Source organism: Nomascus leucogenys, chromosome 10, assembly GCF_006542625.1.
Source record: "Nomascus leucogenys isolate Asia chromosome 10, Asia_NLE_v1, whole genome shotgun sequence".
Lineage (NCBI taxonomy): Eukaryota > Metazoa > Chordata > Mammalia > Primates > Hylobatidae > Nomascus > Nomascus leucogenys.
Genome location: NC_044390.1, coordinates 98,991,010 through 99,008,586, shown reverse-complemented (window position 1 = coordinate 99,008,586; position 17,577 = coordinate 98,991,010). Strand labels below are relative to the sequence as shown.

At 52.6% G+C, this 17,577-nt stretch overlaps 1 protein-coding gene across 1 annotated transcript; it reads right to left on the bottom strand.

The window, feature by feature from the left end:
• Nucleotides 1-1,102: 1,102 nt before the first annotated feature.
• PUS1 (pseudouridine synthase 1) lies at nucleotides 1,103-16,712 on the bottom strand. Its single transcript, XM_030821699.1, has 6 exons — nucleotides 16,094-16,712; nucleotides 15,750-15,978; nucleotides 13,307-13,444; nucleotides 5,715-5,817; nucleotides 3,001-3,692; nucleotides 1,103-1,451 (listed from the first exon to the last, which is right to left on the bottom strand). Exons 1-6 carry the CDS (start codon nucleotides 16,165-16,167, stop codon nucleotides 1,404-1,406), a joined length of 1,284 nt encoding a protein of 427 aa, XP_030677559.1. The 5' UTR covers nucleotides 16,168-16,712; the 3' UTR covers nucleotides 1,103-1,403.
• Nucleotides 16,713-17,577: the final 865 nt, after the last annotated feature.

Below are 17,577 nucleotides of genomic sequence, written 5' to 3'. Positions count from 1 at the left end.
TTCCACCGCTGAGCCCCTCCCTGGGCTCCTGGCTGCCCACCGGCCAAGGATCCCCTGCTCCTGGCTAACACAATGTGTTTTGTTCCACGCTAAGCGCCACTTCAAAAGCAGTCTTCCCCAGCCTCCCTTGCAGCTACGAACGGCGCTGGACGCACCTGTGACCAATGACGTGAAGCAGCTGCTGGTGGGTCTTCCAGTAAGCTCCACTAAGGGCCTGTTCCGCCATGCGCCCCTTCCTTCTGCCCTCTGCCCCAGCCCCCACCCACCTGGCACCGGGACAGCGCCGAGGCGAGTACCGACCTGCAACCAGGGCAAAGGCTGCATACACGGGGCTGTCTAGGAAGAGAAGCCCGGGGCGGCCACCCCTCTCGGGAATGCCGCGGGTCAGCGGGGCCCCTGCTTCAGTGCCCTCCACAGCCCTGCCTCGGCCCCACCCTGCAGAGTGCAGGATGCCGGTTTTTTGGTTTTTTTTGACGGAGTTTGGCTCTCTCACCCAGGCTGGAGTGCAGTGGCGTGATCTTGGCTCACTGCAATCTCCACCTCCCAGGTTCAAGCGATTCTCCTGCCTCAGTCTCACTACCACGCCCAGCTAATTTTTGTATTTTTAGTAGAGACGGGGTTTCTCCATGCTGGTCAGGCTGGTTTCAAACTCCCGACCTCAAGTGATCCGCCTGCCTCGGCCTCCCGAAGTGTTGGGATTACAGGCATGAGCCACCGCGCCTGGCCAGTTTTTTGTTGTTGTTTTGTTTTTTGTTTTGTTTTTGAGTGCAGTGGCGATCAGGGCAGCCTCGACTTCTCCAGACTCAGGCAGTCGTCCCACCTCAGCCTCCTGAGCAGCTGAACTACAGGGCACGCCGCCATGCCTAGCTAATCTTTTGCAGAGACGCAGTTTCACCATTTTACCCAGGCTGGTCTGGAACTCCTGTACTCAAGCAATCTGCCCACCTCAGCCTCCCAAAGTGCTGGGATTACAGGCTGAGCCACCTCCTGGGCCTGCCTCTTTTGTTCAGCAGCATCTGTTCTCAACAGGACAACATGCTCTGCTCATCTCTCTGGATGAAAAAGATGTTAAAAAAGACTAAGAAAAAGGCAAACCAAGGACTGACTAAGCAAAATTTGTACTTGTTTAATAAGAAAATCACTTCTTTAAAAAAATAGTTCTTTACATGCTGAGGTTCATCTATGCAATGCAAGAGCTGAAAACAGATTCGAGAAAGGCTGTTCCTACAAGGAAAGGTCCTGAGGTTACAATGCCAGGCCACATCTGCCAGGCAGGCCTGAGAAGCCATGGCCAGGAAAACATGGCTGCAGCGATCCCAGCTTCTTGCTGCCCACAGGGGTGGCACACCTGGGCACACACTGTGAGCTGCTCAGAGGCACTCTGGTGGGCAGCTCCCATCGTTTCAGTCAGTGTCTCCGTCCCCTTCGCTGCCTTCCAGGGGACTGGGCACCTGCAGAAGAAGACCACATGGAGAATGAGAGGCAAGCACTCTCTCCACTGCTCCTGAATGCCCAGAGGTGCCCTCGACAGGCTTGGCACAGGAGCCTTGCCCCCACCACTCCCTCATCAGGAGCAGAGGCTGGTGTTTGTTCTCGGTCATTCTGTTAACCAGGTCAGGAACCTGCGCAGTGAAAGCCAAGGGCTGGGGACACTAGAGGGGCCTTTGTTGGGCTCCTTCACATCCTCACAGGCCACACTGACCACAGGGGAAAATAAAATGGGGCCATTTGGAAACTCAACAAATGCAGGTGCCTCGGAAGTATATATGCCTCTCATCAGTAGAGTCCACAGCAGTCCAATCTGGCCCCAGCCAAATCAACACATGTGCTGTATTTAGCCTGCACCGGGCTTGGGAAAAATTAACTACCAGCACTCCAAAAGGGGAAGATTTCCCATACCAGTATGCAACGCTGGTTCCCCTTGACAACATTTAAGCATGCAGTCACTGTCACATTCCAACATGGCCACCACCAGCTGCCACTGAGCCACGAGTACCCCCTTCAGATGGAACCAGGGCTCCGGCCACTGCTGGCCCCCAACTCCCTGCCGTCCCTGGGCTGGGGGCCTCTCATTGCCCCATCTATAGGACTGCTTGCCAGGCGCCTGGCCCCTTGCCTGCCCACCTTACCTCCCTGGGGCCTGCACACAGTTGAATTTGCCACCCAGGTATGCAGGAAGGACTCTCTTTTCACAGATATCTAGATGACAGGAAGAATCTCCCTGAGCCCTACCTGGGAATGTCACCCTTTGAAACCTCACTGGGCCACCATGAAAGAACTCGGGCTGGCTGGGCACAGTGGCTCACGCCTGTAATCCCAGCACTTTGGGAGGCCAAGGCAGGTGGATCACAAGGTCAGGAGATCGAGACCATCCTGGCTGACACGGTGAAACCCCGTCTCTACTAAAAATATAAAAAATTAGCCAGTAGTGGTGGCGGGCACCTGTAGTCCCAGCTACTTGGGAGGCTGAAGTAGGAGAATGGCGTGAACCCGGCAGGCGGGGCTTGCATCGAGCCAAGATCGTGCCACTGCACTCCAGCCTGGGCGACAGAAAGACTCAGTCTCAAAAAAAAAAAAAAAAAAAAGAAAGAACAAACTCGGGCTTTGGGGACATCTCTCACCCCAGAGCAAAGAACTAGAATGACATTTTCATTCACTTAGCTTTTAGCTTCTGCACCTACAATCCTGTATGTTCCGGTTCTAAGCTACATTCCGCAGCTGTCTAGCCACTGATTATGCTCTGTGCCAGGTCCATAGTAGGTGTGCTGGCAGCAAGCCTGACCCTGGGACAGTCCTCCCAGAGTCTAAAAGCACCCGGTGGGGGAGCAAGTGGGTGGCGCAGGCAGGCAGACAAGGAACATCTCAAGACCGCCTGGCCCTGCTCCTGCAGCAGCTGTGTGGCCTTGGGGGAAGTGACACACTTCTCTGTGCCTCAGCTCACTCCTCTGTACAATGGGAACAATGTGGGCCTGCTGAACACTGCTGGGACTGTGCCCCTACCTTGGCACCTGTGCCAGCTGCCGTGAGAGCAGTGGCACTGAAGTTGTGGACGGGCAAGGTGCTCAGCCACTGGGCCATGGAGCGTTCATCCCGCTCGGTGCTGATGATGGTGGGGTAGATGTGCTCCTCCTTGAAGGCTGCGACCTTGCCCTCCTCCTGCACCCAGTCCAGCGGCTCATGCAGCCCATCGTTGCCAAAGCGCTGGTTGTACTTCTCGAAGTGCACCCTCTCCAGGACCAGGCCAAGTCCCGGCGCCTTGGGCACGTCCACCTTCTCTGAGCCCCAGCTGCGCTCCAGCACACTCTCAGGGGCATAACCCTTCACGATGGCCACCACCAGGCCGACCATCTTCCGGATCTGATGCATCATGAAGCTCTGGCCCTTCACCCTGATCACCGCAAACTCCAGGCCCTCCCGCACAAAGGGTTCCTCGCAGTACATCTCCAGGATGTAGCGACGGGCACTGGGCTCCTGTGGCCCCTTCTGCGAGGTGAAATTGTGGAAGTTGTGTGTGCCCTTGTAGCAGGCCAGGAGCCTGTTGACCTGCTGCAGCGTCTCGGCGCTCAGGCGGTAGGTCTCATCCTGCACGTCCCGGTCCTTGTGCGCAAAGGCAAACGTGGGCAGCAGGTAGCAATAGGTCCTGGCATCACATCTGTTCTTGGAGTTAAACCCGCCGGTGACCCGCTTCAGTCCTGGGGGGAGGTGGTCAGGGAGAGGAAAGGCAGGTGAGAAGCGCCTGAATGACCAGGGAGCGGCCGGAGCACAGCGTGTGCCCCAGCGTCTCTTTACCCAGAGCACCGACCAAGCTCCAGCAAGCATCGGCTTCTCTGGGGATGGGGCAGCCACAGGTTGGGGAACAGGCACAGGAGGATGGTGGGCAGGAGGGACAGGTGCAGTGCTCTATACGGTGACTGAATTTACAACCATTTATTGTAATTTTCCAATAGCGAGAAGATACGGAATGTCTCCAACACAAAGAAATGATACATGCTTGGAGTGACGGATATATTATGCTAATTGCCCTATTTGATCGTTACACATGACTGGAAATATCATACATAATTCTACATAACTATGTATAATTATTATGTGTGAATTTAAAATAATAAAAGCAGCCGGGCACAGTGGCTCACACCTGTAATCCCAGCACTTTGGGAGGCTGAGGTGGGCGGATCACCTGAGATCAGGAGTTTGAGACCAACATGGTGAAACACCGTCTCTACTAAAAATACAAAAATTAGCCGGGCATGGTGGCGTGTACCTGTAATCCCAGCTACTGGGAAGGCTGAGGTGGGAGAATCGCTTGAACCCAGAAGGCAGGTGGAGGTTGCAGTGAGCGGAGATCACGTCACTGCACTCCAGCCTGGGCAACAGAACAAGACTCCGTCATAAAAAATATAAAAATGAAAACAAAAACTTAACAGTGGGTAAAATCAACAGGGATTACTGAATCCTATTTATGACTCACACATAAATGTTCATAGTGGCTTTACTTCTAACAGCCCAAAACTGGAAATCACCCCGTGTCCATCAGCAGGTAAGTGTATAAACAATCCGTGGCACACCCACAGAGCGGACACCCCGCAGCAATGAGAAGGAACAGACTGCTGACATACACAACAGCATGGATGAATCTGAAAATGATCAGGCTGTGGGCCGAGCGCAGCAGCTTATGCCTGTAATGCCAACACTTTGGGAGGCTGAGGCAGGTAGACTGATTGAGCCTAGGAGTTTGAGACCAGCCTGGGCAACATGGCGAAACCCCATCTCTACAAAAAAATAAAAATAAAAATTCAGCCAGCTGTGGTGGCGTGTGCCTGTAGTCCCAGCTTATAGGTTGAGGCGGGAGGGTCCCTTGAGCCCAGGTGGTCGATGCTACAGTGAGCTGTGATCACACCACTGCACTCCAGCCTTGGCAACAGAACAAGACCCTGTCTCAAACACTGCTCTCCAAGCAGACCCGTCAGGCAGACAACAGTTCTGTTTTCTTGGGATGACACCAAAACAAAAAGGAAAAGAAAACACAGAGCAGGACGATAGATTCATGCCCAGCCACACCTATCATTACATTAAATATAAGCGGCTTCTGGGAGGCCAAGGCAGGAGGATCACTTGAGCCCAGGAGTTCAAGACCAGACTGGGCAACACAATGAGACCCCATCTCTACAAACTCAGAAATGAAGTGTGGTGGCATGCACCTGTAGTCCCAGTTACTCAGGAGGCTGAGGATCGCTTGAACCCGGGAGGCGGACGCTGCAGTGAGCCACGATCACACCGCTGCACTCCAGCCTGGGTGACAGAGCGAGACTCTCTCAAAAAACAAACAGAATAAACGAATGAACGAATGTATGTATGTAAGTTGCCTGTACCTGCCACTTAAAAGGTAGACAGTCACATTTTAAGGAGGCCTAAAAATTCCATTTATCAGTCCTGCCATAAGAGGGAACAACTGTTCACTTTAACCATGAATTTAGATTTTCACATCCCGTGTTTGCTTAAAACAAGGCGCCCGTGTGGCAACAAGCACTGCAAATGAGCAGCTTTCTACTCCTGTCTAGTTGCTCCCGTTTCTGAAGGTCAGAACCAGCTGCAAAGCGACTCTGACTGCACTTCTGCATCAGAGACAGTTGGAAAAGGCAGGAGCGTGCATAGCCTCGTGTCTCTGCAAGACCATCTACAACCAGGTGTGTGGCCGCCTGCACTGCAAGGCTTACCCAGAATCCGAATGTGAGAGGGAAGGTGGCTGTTGATCTTTTCTAGAATGTCGTCAATCAGCCACACCTTCAGGGATACCACCTGGCCAGCTGCGGACACACCCTGTAAAGAAAGCAGAACGTGTGACGGAAGGTGGGTCCCTCGGGCCTTGCACGCTGGTCTCTGAGACAGAAGGACTACGCGGACCTTATGTCGTTTCACACATGAATTCTGCTGTTAAAAATGCATCTGGAGGGCCGGGCGTGGTGGCTCATGCCTGTAATCCTAGCAATTTGGGAGGCCGAGGCGGGCGGATCACGAGGTCAGGAGATCGAGACCATCCTGGCTAACATGAAATATTAGTCTCTGCTAAATGTATTTTTAGTCTCTACTAAAAATACAAAAAATTAGCCAGGCGCGGTGGCGGGCGCCTGTAGTCCCAGCTACTTGGGAGGCTGAGGCAGGAGAATGGCGTGAACCCAGGAGACGGAGCTTGCAGTGAGCCGAGATCGCGCCACTGCACTCCAGCCTGGGCGACAGAGCGAGACTCCATCTCAAAAAAAAAAAAAAAGAAAAAGAAAAAGAAAAAAGAAATGCATCTGGAGGGAATCATCCAATATGAAAACAAAGCTGTATATAGCAACGGAGTGCGTGCAGGAGCACTTATAAAATAAACTATTATGAATGAATTCAAAGCCCAAGAAAAAACATTAAATGAGGGAGCACAAATATGACTCTGCAGACAGAAAGCAAAGTCCCACATAAGATATGGCCCCCACCCAGGGGCAGTGGCTCACACCTGTAATCCCAGCACTTTGGGAGGCTGAGGCAGGCAGATCGCCTGAGGTCAGGAGATTGAGACCAGCCTGGCCAACACGGTGAAACCTGATCTCTACTAAACATACAAAAAATCAGCAGGGTTTGGTAGCGTGTGCCTGTAGTCCCAGCTACTCAGGAGGCTGAGGCGGCAGAATCGCTTCAGCCTGGGAGGTTGGAGGTTGCAATGAGCCGCAATCTTGCCACTGCACTCCAGCCTGGGCGACAGAGCCAGACTCTACCTCAAAAAAAAAAAAAAAGGTATGAAGATATGACTCCCAAGGATTGGGGAAAAGAGAAAACACAACTTAGAACCAAGAGCAGAGTAAGGAGGAGGTCCCCACCTGAGTCAGAACAGCAGTGGCCCTGGGGGAAAGGGAGGGGTCGTCTGGGGACAGGCAGTGGGTACACAGGAAGGTACACAGATAAAAACTGATCAAGTTTACACTTTAGCACACTTTACTGTTTGTATATTACACCCCTTTTTTGAAGTAAGTTTCTAAAGATTTTTTGTTGGGTTCTTTTTGAGACAAGGTTTTGGTCTGTCACCCAGGTTGGAGTGCAGTGGTGCCAATCTTGGCTTACAGCAACCTTGACCTCCCAGGTTCCAGCAATCCTCCCACCCCAGCCTCCCAAGTAGCTAAGACTACAGGCAGGCACCACGATGCCCGGCTAGTTTTTAAATTTTTTTGTAGAGACAGGGTCTTGCTATGTTGCCCAGACTGGTCTTGAACTCTTGGCCTCAAGTGATCCTCCCACCTCAGTCTCATAAAGTGCTGGGATTACAGGTGTGAGCAACCATGCCCGGCCAAGGAGATCATTTTCGATTAAAGGAAGCTCAAGAGACATGACAACTGAATGCCACTAATGATCTTAGATTAGATCCCGGACCAATTAACAAAAATAAAAGGCATGCCACATCAAAGACGCTGAAGAAAACAGAAAAGACAGTTTCCTACTTTAGACAACATGTTAGATGATGGTCCTCTATCAGGTTGAATTTCACAAGGGTAATAATTGATAGTGTGAGGTTGCTGAAGGATGTCACAGTCCCTTGCAGACTCATGCTAAGATGTTTCAGGGTAAAGGATGATGATGTCTGCAACTTAATCTCAAATGGTTCCATTTTAAGATAGAAAAAGGCCAGGCACAGTGGCTCTCATTCATAATCCCAGTACTTTGGGAGGCTAAGGTGGGAAGATTGCTTGAGCCCAAGAGTTCAAGACCAGCCTGGGCAACAGAGCAAGACTCTGTCTCAAAAAAGGTAAAAAAAGATAACAAAAAAAAAAAAAAAAAAAAAAAAACCAGGCCGAGTGCGGTGGCTCACGCCTGTAATCCCAGCAATTTGGGAAGCCGGGGCAGGCGGATCACCTGAAGTCGGGAGTTCGAGACTGGCCTCACCAACATAGTGAAATCCCATTTTTACTAAAAATACAAAAAATTAGCTGGGAGTGGTGGCGTGCGCCTGTAATCCCAGCTACTCGGGAGGCTGAGGCAGGAGAATCACGTGAACCTGGGAAGTGGAGGTTGCAGTGAGCCGAGATTGTGCTGTTGCACTCCAAACTGGGCAACAAAAGTGAAACTCCATCTCAAAAAATAAAAAAACATGAATTAAAAAAAAAACACACACACAACTATGACAATATGGCAAAAACCTAACGTTGGTGAATCTGGGAAGACTGTGGGTGCTCATGGCATTATTCTTAAGACTTTCATGAAGGTATGAACTCTTCTTTTTTTTTTTTTTTTTTTTTTTTGAGATGGAGTCTCGCTCTGTCGCCCAGGCTGGAGTGCAGTGGCGCAATCTCGGCTCACTGCAAGCTCCGCCTCCCGGGTTCACGCAATTCTCCTGCCTCAGCCTCCCGAGTAGCTGGGACTACAGGCGCCCGCCACCACGCCCGGCTAATTTTTGTATTTTTTAGTAGAGACGGGGTTTCACCGTTTTAGCCAGGATGGTCTCAATCTCCTGACCTCATGATCCACCTGCCTCGGCCTCCCAAAGTGCTGGGATTACAGGCGTGAGCCACCGCGCCCAGCAGTGTGAAATTTTCAAAATAAAAAGTTGGAAAGAGTAAAATAAATTGTTGAGATGTTCCACTGGCCAGATCCACACATGGAACGTGACAGAATGAAAGGAGCTGTTCTGAAACAAGATGACTTCAGGTAAATACACAACAGATTTCAAAGACTTAGCACCAAAAAAGGGAAAGAAAATACATCTCATTGCCAACCACTCTGTACTGACAAGAAGTTGAAGTGAGAATATCGGAGACATCCTGTGGGGATAGGGACAACAGCTGAGGGACACCTGGTATCTCTGGGATGTCCTATGTCTCGCTGTGGTGATGGCTGCACAGCTCTGTGAATATACTGGAACCACTGAACTGTATACTTTTTTTTGCCAGGCTGGAGCTCAGTGATGCAACCTCAACTCACTGCCACTTTCGTCTTCCGTATTCAAGAGATTCTCGTGCCTCAGCCTCCCAAGTAGCTGGGATTACAGGTGTGAGCCACCATGCCTGGCTAATTTTTATATCTTTAGTAGAGATGGGATTTTGTCATGTTGGCCAGGCTGGTCTCGAACTCCAAGCCTCAAGTGATCCGTCCACTTTGGCCTCCCAAAGTGCTGGGATTACAGGGGTAAGCCACCACACCCAGCTTGAACTATACACTTTTTGGTTTTTTTGTTTTGTTTTGTTTTGTTTTGAGACGGAGTTTCACTCTTGTTGCCCAGGCTGGAGTACAATGGCACGATCTCAGCTCACTGCAACCTCCACCTCTCGGATTCAAACGATTCTCCTGCCTCAGCCTCCTGAGTAGCTGGGATTACAGGCGTGCGCCACCACACCTGGCTAATTTTTGTATTTTTAGTAGAGACGGGGTTTCGCCATATTGGCCAGGCCGGTCTCGAACTCCTGACCTCAGGTGATCTGCCCACCTCAGCCTCCCAAAGTGCTGGGATTACAGGCATGAGCCACCACGCCTGGCCTGAACTGTACACTTTCAATGAGTCAATTGTACAAGAATGAATTATATTTCCTTTTTTGCTTTTTTTTTTTTTTGAGATGGAGTCTCACTCTGTCACCCAGGCTGGAGTGCAGTGGCACCATCTCGGCTTACTGCAACCTCTGCTTCCCAGGTTCACGCAATTCTCCTGCCTCGGCCTCCTGAGTAGCTAGGACTACAGGCAGCCACCAACACACCGGCTAATTTCTGTATTTTTAGTAGAGACGGGGTTTCACCATGTTGGCCAGACTGGTCTTGAATTCCTGACCTCAAGTGATCCACCCACCTTGGACTCCCAAAGTGCTGGAATTACAGGTGTGAGCCACCACGCCCGGCCAAGAGTGAATTATATTTCAATAAAGCTATTTTTAAAATCTGAAACAAAAACAGAATGTTAAACAGCAGAAATACACACACACACACAAATAACAGGCCGGGCGCGGGGGCTCACGCCTGTAATCCCAGCACTTTGGGAGGCCGAGGCAGGCAGATCACCTGAGGCCAGGAGTTCAAGACCAGCCTGATCAACATGGAGAAACTCCATCTCTACTAAAAATACAAAATTAGCCAGGCGTGGTGGCACATGCCTGTAGTCCCAGCTACTCGGGAGGCTGAGGCAGGAGAATGGCTTGAACCCAGGAGGTGGAGGCTGCAGTGAGCCAAGATCACACGCCATTGCACTCCAGCCTGGGCAACAAGAATGAAACTCCGTCTCAAAAATAAATGAATAAATAAATAATAAAAATGTTAAACTGTTACTGTGTTTTCATCTGAAGGGCAGGGCACTGGGGTGTGACCATGTCGGCCTCATGGATTTACTTCTGCAGGTTTCCCAATACAAGTGAGAAAATTATTAGAATGAAACCATCTCTCTAATAACAGCAGAAATAAAAATAAATACAAGGACCCCATTTTGAAATGCTCTCTTCATCAGCTTGGACAAATTGTTACTTTTCTTCTTCCCTGAAAACAACCAGAGAGCTGTAAATGGAAGAATCAAAAAGAAAATGAAAATAGTAAGACCCACAGAACTCTCTACCTTGAGCCACAAATGCATCACCCCCACCCACTAGGAGTGAACTTGTGGATCCCTCTTTGTGTTCTCCCCTCTATACGATGGCTCCAGTACGTGTCCATGGATCCCCAGGGATCTGTGTGCCTTTGAAACTAGTCGTTTGTGGGAACAAGAGCCATAGCTTTATTCAGATTCCCGGAGGATCCTGACTGGTAAAAAGTTATGTCTCTGATAGACCCCCAATGCCTTCAGGCAGCCTGAGAGCCGTGTTACAGAGCCAGGCACTCGGAAGAGCAAGGATGACAGGTATCACATTCACTGATGCCTTATACGTGCTACAGAAAAGCCATCTGTTCTCTCCGGCTCTGCTGTCCCTGTCTGCCAAATGTTGGGTTGTGGGCGGTAAGCCACCCAGGTGCCGAGGCAAGAGACTGAAGGCACGAGCTGTTTCAGTGTAATAAAGAAAATAATTAGAATAAGAAAAGTTATACTAGAAATAGGATATAGATATGATTATATACGAATGTTATCAATCATTAGTTTGTAGTATTACTCTTTACTATTATAATAATCTCTGTTCTATAATTATAACCTAGGAAAAACCAGGCCATAGAGTCAGGAGCTGAAGGACACTGTGAGAGGTGACCAGAAGACAAGAGTGTGAGCCCTCTGTCACGCCCAGATAAGGGTCGCCTGAAGGCTCCTCGAGCTACTGGTAGCGCCAGTGCCTGGGAAGGCACCTGTTACTCAGCAGACCAGGAAAGGGAGTCTCCCTTTCCCCAGGGTAGTGAGAGAACACTCTGCTCCACCACCTCTTGTGGGAGGCCTGACATTACCCAGGCCTGCCCGCAGTCCTCCGTAGGCTTAAACACCTCCCTTTGGTGCTGTGCTTCAACGGTCACCCTCCTTGTCCACTTTCATGCTCCAACTGTACACCTGGCTCCTCCTTTTAAGTTCTTAGAAGATAGCAGTAGCACAATTAGTGAAAGTATTAAAGTCTTTGATCTTTCTGATAAGTGCATAGAAGAAATGCTGACGTATGCTGTCCTCCCTCTCCGCCTCAGCTACCACAAAGGGAAAGGCCCCCTGTCCAGTGGACACATCACTCGTGTGACCTTATCAATCACTTGAGATGACTCACACTACTTACCCTGTCCCCTTGCCTTGTATACAATAAATAGCAGTGCGTCCAGGCATTGGGGCCACTACCAGACTCGGCCCATTGGTGGTGGTGGTCCCCTGGACCCAGCTGTCTTTCCTTCTATTTCTTTGTCTCGTGTCTTTATTTTTCTACGATCTCTCGTCTCCGCACATGAAGAGAAAACCCACAGGCCCTGTAAGGCTGGACCCTACACTGGGTCCCTCCTTAGAGACATCCCCATTCCCTGTGGCGGGCCACTCTGTGCACATCCAATCCCATGGTTCAGTCCCAAGCACAGGAATGTGGCGTCACAGGACCACTTGGCACGTGCTTCCACACAGGCCAGCAGCAGCGTCCAGGGTGGACGTGCAAACCAATCGGAAACAGGAGTACTCAGCCTTGTGGTTCTGAAGGAGCAGTGCTGGGTCACCAGCCCCATGCAGCTGAGACCACATAAGAGGTCCAGGGTGGTGGAGATGTGATGAGTGTGGACTTGGCATACACACAAAAACATATTACATTTATCCCATGAAGAGATTTTTATATGGATTACACGCTGAAATGAGGATATCCTGAATATACTGTTTATAATACAGTGAATTATTAATTAATTTCAAGCCAGATGTGGTGGTTCATGCCTGTAAATCCCAGTACTTTGGGACGCCAAGGTGGGAAGATCACTGGAGCCCAGGAGTTTGAGACCCCTGAGCAACACAGCAAGACCCCATATTAAAATAAAAAAAAAAAAAAATTTAGCCAGGCATGGTGGAGTGCCTGTCGTTCCGGTGATACGGTTTTGCTGTGTCCCCACCAAATCTCATGTTGAATGGTAATCCCCACGTGTCTAGGGAAGACCTGGTGGGAGGTGACTGGATCATGGGCGCGGTTTCCCCCATGCTGTTCTCCATAGTGAGTGAGTTCTCACAAGATCTGATGGTTTATAAGAGGCTCTTCCCCTTACCCTCCTCACTCTCTCGCACCTGCCGCCGTGATCTAAGTTTCCTGAGGCCTCCCCAGCCATGTGGAACTGAGTCAATTAAACCTCTTTTCTTTATAAATTGCCCAATCTTGGGCAGTTCTTTATAACAGTGTGACAACAGACTAATACACCCACCTACTCGGGAGGCTGAGGCAGGAGGACTGCTTGAGCCCAGGAGTTTGAGACTGCAGTGAGCCATGGTCATGCCACTGCACTCCAGCCTAGGCAACAGAATGAGATCCTGACTCTAAAAAAGGAAAGAAAAGAGAATGTTGCATCATACAAGTGTGGCTCTCTGCCTTTGCAGCCACACAATCACATCCGCCTCAGAGTGAGCCTGACTGGAGGGTTGAAGGCAGACGTTGCGGCCGCCACCGTGCCACCTGCAGGAATGTGTGTCCCTGAGAACAGAATCAACACAAGAGAAAGAAAAGACCAGAGAAAGCAAAGAGTCCCACTGGCAGGGAGCATCTAGATCCAGCTATACCTGAGCTGACCAGGCTCCTGGATGTCTCACCTGCATAAGGCGTAGGCTAGTTTGATTTGCTCATCATATGTGCTCAGCAGCAGCACAAGAAGCCAGAACACTGAGCTGGAAAGTGGGCCATGTGCTGCTCAAAGCAGCGGGGGAGGGGCAGAGAAGGCCGCCACCCACCTTGTCTGTCCGGGCGCAGCGCTGGAAGGACATTTTCCTCATGTCCTCGCCATGATTTTCAGGAATACAGCCTGACCGGACGAGGGCGGACACCAAGTCATCTTCAATTGTTTTGAATTGTGAGGACCCAACATTCCTCTGGAGAAAGGAGACAAAAACAGGTTTTATATTTTGCAGACAGGGGTCGCCACGATGTTGCCCAGGCTGGTCTCGAACTCCTGGCCTCAAGCGCTCCTCTGGCCTCCTGAAGTGCTGAGACTACAACTGTGAGCTGCCACACTCACGTGAAAACACTGTTTTCTGCTCACTCGTCCCGGGCCCGGGCTGCTCCACACTAGGGGGTGGGTAGCATGGAATGGAATCAAAACACAGGTTTGATTGAACCTGTGCATACACCTACTTCCACAATCTGTCAGTTATGAAATCAGTGCCGTGGGTGCTACCTATACTTAAAAAAGAAAACATCGGATATAAAGTAATCCATGGCCAGGCGCAGTGGCTCACACCTGTAATCTCAGCACTTTGGGAGGCCGAGGAGGGTGGATCACTTGAGGTCAGGAGTTCGAGACCAGTCTGGCCCACATGGTGAAACTCTGTCTCTACTAAAAACACAAAAATTAGCCGGGCATGGTGGCGGGCTCTTGAGGTAGGAGAATCGCTTGAACCTGGGAAGTGGAGGTTGCAGTGAACCAATAACGTACCACTGCACTCCAGCCTAGGCGACAGAGGAAAACTCCGTCTCGAAAATAAATAAATAAATAAATAATAAATAATTAGTCAGGTATGCTTTTAATCCCAGCGACTCAGGAGGCTGAGGCAGGAGAATTGCTTGAATCTGGGAGGCGGAGGTTGCAGTGCACAGTGGTTGGCCAGGCTCGGTGGCTCACCCCTGTAATGCCAGCACTTTGGGAGACGGAGGCAGGAGGATAATCTGAGGTCAGGAGTTCAAGGCCAGCCTGACCAACATGGTGAAACCCCGTCTCTACTAAAAATACAAAAACTAGATGAGCATGGTGGCGAGCGCCTGTAGTCCCAGCTACTCGGGAGGCTGAGGCACAAGAATCGCTGGAACCCAGGAGGCGGAGGTGGCAGTGAGCCAAAATCCCGCCACTGCACTCCAGTCTGGGCAACAGAGCAAGACTCTGTCTCCAAAAAAAAAAAAGCAATCCATTACTTAAAACTTTCACCATAAAAGCTGTTATAACCGCCAAAGTTAAGCATTAGTTTCTTAAACTTTTGTTTCAGTCAGACACTGCATGCACTGCATGAACTTCTGTGGATATCCTTAAAGATGTTTATAAAGAACACAGAACTGGGCAAAGCCACAATGTTAACTACAAAAAGGAACAAAAGGAATGTCTACCTGAGGCCAGTTGCAGTGGCTCATGCCTGTAATCACAACACAGGCAGGCCGAGGCAGGAGGATCGCTTGAGCCCAGGAGTTCAAGAGCAGCCTGGGCAACACAGCGAGACCCCATTCCTATAAATAATAAAAAACTTGGCTGGGCACGGTGGCTCACGCTTGTAATCCCAGCACTTTGGGAGGCCGAGACGGGCGGATCACGAGGTCAGGAGATCGAGACCACGGCGAAACCCCATCTCTACTAAAAATATAAAAAATTAGCTGGGCGTGGTGGCGGGCGCCTGTAGTCCCAGCTACTCGGAGAGGCTGAGGCAGGAGAATGGCATGAACCCGGGAGGCGGAGCTTGCAGTGAGCCGAGATTGCGCCACTGCACTCTAGCACTCCAGCCTGGGTGACAGAGCGAGACTCCGTCTCAAAAAAAAAAAAACAAAACTTAGCAAGACTCCATTCCTGCAAATTATAAAAAAATTATTCAGGCCGTGAGGTCAAGGACACTTACAGTCCTCGATGCTCGGAAGGCTGAAGTGGGAGATCTCTTGAGCCCAGGAGGTGGAGGCTGCAGCGAGCAGCGGATGCGCCACTGCATGCCAGCCTGGACCACAAAGGGAGACCATGCCTCAAAAAGAAAAAAAAATACGCCTACTTGAATGTACCCAGACCCTCTACCCTCCAGAAAAGGAAGTGGGCTGAGGAGAGAATCCTCACAACCTTAATACTTAGCTCTCTCTGTCCCCTTAACGCACACGACAGCAGGCTCTTCTGAGCTGCCCTGCGCTGACCACTGTTCTCAGCACCGAGCATCAGTACACCTAGCTCATCTTCACACCCTACTTAGCAGGTGCTGTGAGCACTCCCACCCTAAAGATGAGAACTCAGGCACACAGCAAGTGAACCCCGCCCCAGATCACAGTGGTTAGCGGCAGGGCCGGGCCTGATGGAAGGCAGCAGGAGCTCGCGTGCAGCAGGACCAGTGAAAGCTGTTTGGGCCTGCACCTAAATCCTGCCGGACCCACCGCTTCCCCGGCGGCCGCACCTGCACCTAAACCCCGCGGGACCCGCCGCTTCCCGGGCGGCCACACCTGCATGCCGTGGTAGCCCTTGCCCGAATAGGCCATGAGCAGCACGATCTTGCGCTTGGGCAGCTTCCCGCGCCGCTCCTCGTCCCCGCCGCTCTTGAGCTTTTTCGCCGGATGCTCTCCGTCCTCCCAGACGCGGACGCCCCCGGCCCAGCCGCTGCAGGACCTCCGGTCCAGGGGGCGCGCGGATCCGGCGGGCGGCGGCTCCGCGTTCCCGGCCATGCGCGGCGAGCTGCGGAGAAGGGCGGCGTGAGCGGGGGCCCGGTCGGCACCGGGCAGGGTGGACTGGGGTGGGGTGGGCTGGGCTGGGTGGGCATAGCGGGGTCGCCCGGCGTCGCGGTCATTACCAGGACGGACGCGGTCCCAGGCGCAGGGTCCACCGTCCGCAAGCTCCCAACAGCGCGCGAAGCTGGAGGCCCATGCGCAGGCTACCAGTGCACCCGACCCCGCCCTGATCCCCGACCCCTGACCCCCAGTGCCCCAACCCCGCCTCTGCCGACCCCTAACCTCTCGGACCCTGACGCTGCAGCCCTGTTCCTGCTGACCCCTGACCTCTGGGAAACCGGCGCCCCAGGCCCTCTCCAGCTAAACCCTGACCTTTCGGACCCGCACACCCCAAGACCGCTCCTGCTGGCCCCTGACCTCTCGGACCTGGACGCCCCAGCCTCGCTCCTGCTGACCCATGACCCCTCAGGCCCCGCGCCCAAGCCCCGCCTCTACTGCCTCCAGACGGCCCCGGGACCCTGACGGATAAACTCCAACGTGCCCTGACGCCCAGGTTAACCTCTGACTTCCCCAGCCTCTTCACCTCCCGCCCCGCCCGGCGGGCTTTCCTCGGAAGTCGAGGAGACCCGGGCCACCCGCGTCGGGACCAGAAAGGCTCGCTCCGGGACAGGCTCCACTCACGACGCGGCTGACTGAGCCGGAGCCGGACCACGTGGGCGAAGGCGGAAGTGGAACGACGGGCTGCACGGCGGCCGAGCGCGGACAAAAATTCTTCGGGAGAAGAGGCGGGGCGGGGGCAGAGAGGGGGGGTGATGGGGGCGGAGATTGGGGGTGGGGGGGGGGGCGGGGATTAGGGTGTTGAGGGCGGGGATTGGGGTGTTGAGGGCGGGGATTGGGGTGTTGAGGGCGGGGCACCAGGCCCTCTTGCATCCGGCACCGGGGCCGCGCGGCGAAACGTGCGAGCAGTGGTCGCTCCGCCGCCGCCGCCTCCCGGGTGCTGTCGCCCGCCCAGCGGAGCAGAGGAAGCGCTGAGCGCACGCTGGCCCCGCTCCTCTCCGTTGCCGGGTCCGCTTCCACGGGCTCGGCCCCCAGACCCTCAGTGGCACCCGCCCTGTGCGGCCCTCGTGGGGCCCCAGCCCCGCTCCCCGTCGCCGTTCTACAGACCCTGGGGCGCAGGGGCGGCTCCGCCCTGCCCTTCACCCGCACGATGGAGGGATCACCACTCACCGCAGCCTCCGCCTCCGGGCTCCAGCGGTCCTCGCAGGCGCGCGCTACCACGCTCAGCTAATTTTTTCTTATTTTTTATAGAGATACGGTCTCCTGAAAAGTGGCCACTCTTTTTTTTGGGGGGGGGGTGGCGGGGGACAGAGTCTTGCTCTTTCGCCAGGCTGGAGTGCAGTGGCGCGATCTCGGCTGGGGATCTCCGCCTCCCAGGCTCAAGCGATTCTCCTGTCTCAGCTTCCCGAGTAGCTGGGACTACAGGCGCGCGCCACCACGCCCGGTTAATTTTTTTGTATTTTAGTAGAGACGGGGTTTCACCATGTTAGCCAGGATGGTCTCGATATCCTGACCTCGTGATCCGCCCTCCTCGGCCTCCCAAAGTGCT

Bases quoted from the DNA above. Each gene is read 5' to 3' on its own strand.
- PUS1 (XM_030821699.1), bottom strand. From the start codon at position 16,167: ATGGGCCTCCAGCTTCGCGCGCTGTTGGGAGCTTGCGGACGGTGGACC. The intron at 5,818-13,306 runs GTGGGTGGCGGC...CTTTCTTTACAG, and splicing joins GCTGCGCCCGGACAGACAAG to GGTGTGTCCGCAGCTGGCCA. The intron at 3,693-5,714 runs GTAAGCCTTGCA...ACCTCCCCCCAG, and splicing joins CTCTCACATTCGGATTCTGG to GACTGAAGCGGGTCACCGGC.